General features: G+C 33.9%; 1 protein-coding gene across 1 annotated transcript in view; it reads right to left on the reverse strand.

Annotated features, from left to right (window-relative positions):
- mob2b (MOB kinase activator 2b) overlaps nucleotides 1-1,049 on the reverse strand; it is a 14,850-nt gene extending 13,801 nt beyond the window's left edge. Inside the window, exon 1 of the mRNA XM_016491534.1 lies at nucleotides 900-1,049. Within this exon, the coding sequence (XP_016347020.1) occupies nucleotides 900-1,007 (108 nt within the window). The 5' untranslated portion in view covers nucleotides 1,008-1,049. The remainder of the gene's footprint in view (nucleotides 1-899) is intronic.
- Nucleotides 1,050-2,537: the final 1,488 nt, after the last annotated feature.

A 2,537-nucleotide genomic window follows, 5' to 3' on the forward strand; every position in this document is an offset into this window, starting at 1 on the left:
ATCTGAAGTGGCATTTAGATGTATTTACACACATGTATTTTGTTTAATGCAAGACATGAATGCATTTAACCTGCAATTGCAAATGCATAAATAATGTTTTGATATATTAAACATAAAACGTTGAATACTGATATTTGAAATGATTTAAAACATGAAAAAAAAGAAAAAAATGTAAAAAAAAAAAGAAAAAAAGAAAGAAAAAGGAAAGAAAAAGCCAAAATGTGAAATTAAAACCGCCAGCAGGTGGCAGCAAATCACTTTTAATAAGTGAGTCATTGCGATTGAACCGAATCATTTAAACGGTTGATTCATTCAGGAACGAAACACTGTCATGTTGCTCAGAGACACAAAACAGCACTGTGGCTGTATGATTTGATTTTTGTTGGCGAAATAGAGCAAAAACAAGCAATATGGTGTCTAAAACGTAAGTCTCTTAATTAACTTATTGTTTATTGATATATATATATGGTATTTATTCTAAGTCCATCTAGTGATGAGTTTAGTCCCGCTTTGTTGACCTGCATTCACTGTTTGTGTTGTTGATATATATTATATATGCTTTTTTTGGGCACTTTATAAAGCACTTTTGGCATAATTTATATATAAACGGTGTATATGGTGTCTAAAAATACCGGTGCACCTTTTGGTCCACTGACACAGCGATAACCGCACTGGCCCAGCCGCAATTGTCTAATAATAACTTATCTATATGAGCCCCGCGGGGAAAGATAGTATATCATTACAGCCTGAAGAAACCTGGCAAACATGCAAATTACACGCACAATAAAGGTGCGCTGCTAACAATGAAAAGTTAGTGTAAAGTTCCATTCCATCGCATTCCAACACAGTGCACTGCGAAGAACTTGAGAGAGAAATCATTGCAGTCCTTAGAGGAGCACAGGAGACAGATAATACCTCAGCACTTTGCCAACCGCCTGAAGGACCATTTTACAGCTTAATCCGTTTTTGGGGGATCTCTGCGCGAGCGCGCTGTCATCTCCGACCATGTTTCCAAACTCCTCTGAACGCGATCATAGATTCTGATCAAGTGAACCCAGAGTTTGCTCTGCTGTGCTTCTCCTGCAGCTGAACTTCTGGCCAATCGCAGAACGGATGGGAGGGGCCAAGGCACAATATTTGGAATGTAGGAAACCTCATGCATGTGACTCTCACACACACTGGAGGCAGAAAACCATGTGCTCCATCTGGGGACAGTAGAACTGGATTTCCCCCCAAAACACAGATATGATTCCTGTATTTCTACTGGAATAATATAATGCATCTATACATATGCTTTTCCACTATATTCATCACGTATCTGAAAATGTACAGCTTTCTCCTCACTGGAAACCTCATTGTCTACCATTCTAAGACTAAACTATTTTAAAGTTTCAAAAATAATTTGTATGCATTTTGCATGGCATTTTTATAATTGAAATAGATAAGTAAATACATACATATAAACATCTTACATTAGGCTATATACTGTATCAGTAACATGATGTTTTAAAAAAAAAAAAATAATAACATTGTGCCAAGTTCAATTAAAGGATGTATAAATAATCTTGAGGTGTGATTTTACAAACACACACAAATAATAATAATAATAATAAAAAAAATCAAATATTAAAAAAAATATATATATTTCAACTAGTTGCTAAGGCAACATTTCTCATTTTTATTTAGTTTATTTGCTAAAATATCTCAATGTAAATAAACTAAAGCTAATGATTAAAACTTAAAAACAAAACGTCATATTATTAAAACTACATATTTTTTAAATTACAATTAATTTTAATTGAATATTAACAACAAACTATAATAGTATATCAATTGCACTGATATGGTCATAAAATGAATGCATATTAGCATGAACAAAATGTGTTTTTTTGTTTGTTTGTTTTTTAATACTTCTATATTGATTACGGTGCATGGCACCGCTATAACCACTCGATATGCCAACTACCAATGAAGCTTATCCTTAACAGGTTGCTTCACCGCATGCTTTGACGAAGTCATGACGTACTGGATGCTGCTGCTGTGCAGCAATTCATGTTATGACAATGTAATTTAGAGTGGAACATCAGGCTGGAATTTTTCTGCAGAGCTCGAAGGCATGTTCAGACTCGACACTGGGAAGCCAGAAGGAAATAAACTAAAGCTAATGATTAAAACTTAAAAACAAAACATGTCATATTATTAAAACTACATATTTTTTAAATTACAATTAATTTTAATTGGATATTAACAACAAACTATAATAGTATATCAATTGCACTGATATGGTCATAAAATGAATGCATATTAGCATGAACAAAATGTGTTTTTTTGTTTGTTTGTTTTTTAATACTTCTATATTGATTACGGTGCATGGCACCGCTATAACCACTCGATATGCCAACTACCAATGAAGCTTATCCTTAACAGGTTGCTTCACCGCATGCTTTGACGAAGTCATGACGTACTGGATGCTGCTGCTGTGCAGCAATTCATGTTATGACAATGTAATTTAGAGTGGAACATCAGGCTGGAATTTT

This window comes from Sinocyclocheilus anshuiensis, unplaced genomic scaffold (genome assembly GCF_001515605.1).
Source record: "Sinocyclocheilus anshuiensis isolate Anshui unplaced genomic scaffold, SAMN03320099.WGS_v1.1 scaffold1082, whole genome shotgun sequence".
In the NCBI taxonomy this organism is placed as follows: domain Eukaryota; kingdom Metazoa; phylum Chordata; class Actinopteri; order Cypriniformes; family Cyprinidae; genus Sinocyclocheilus; species Sinocyclocheilus anshuiensis.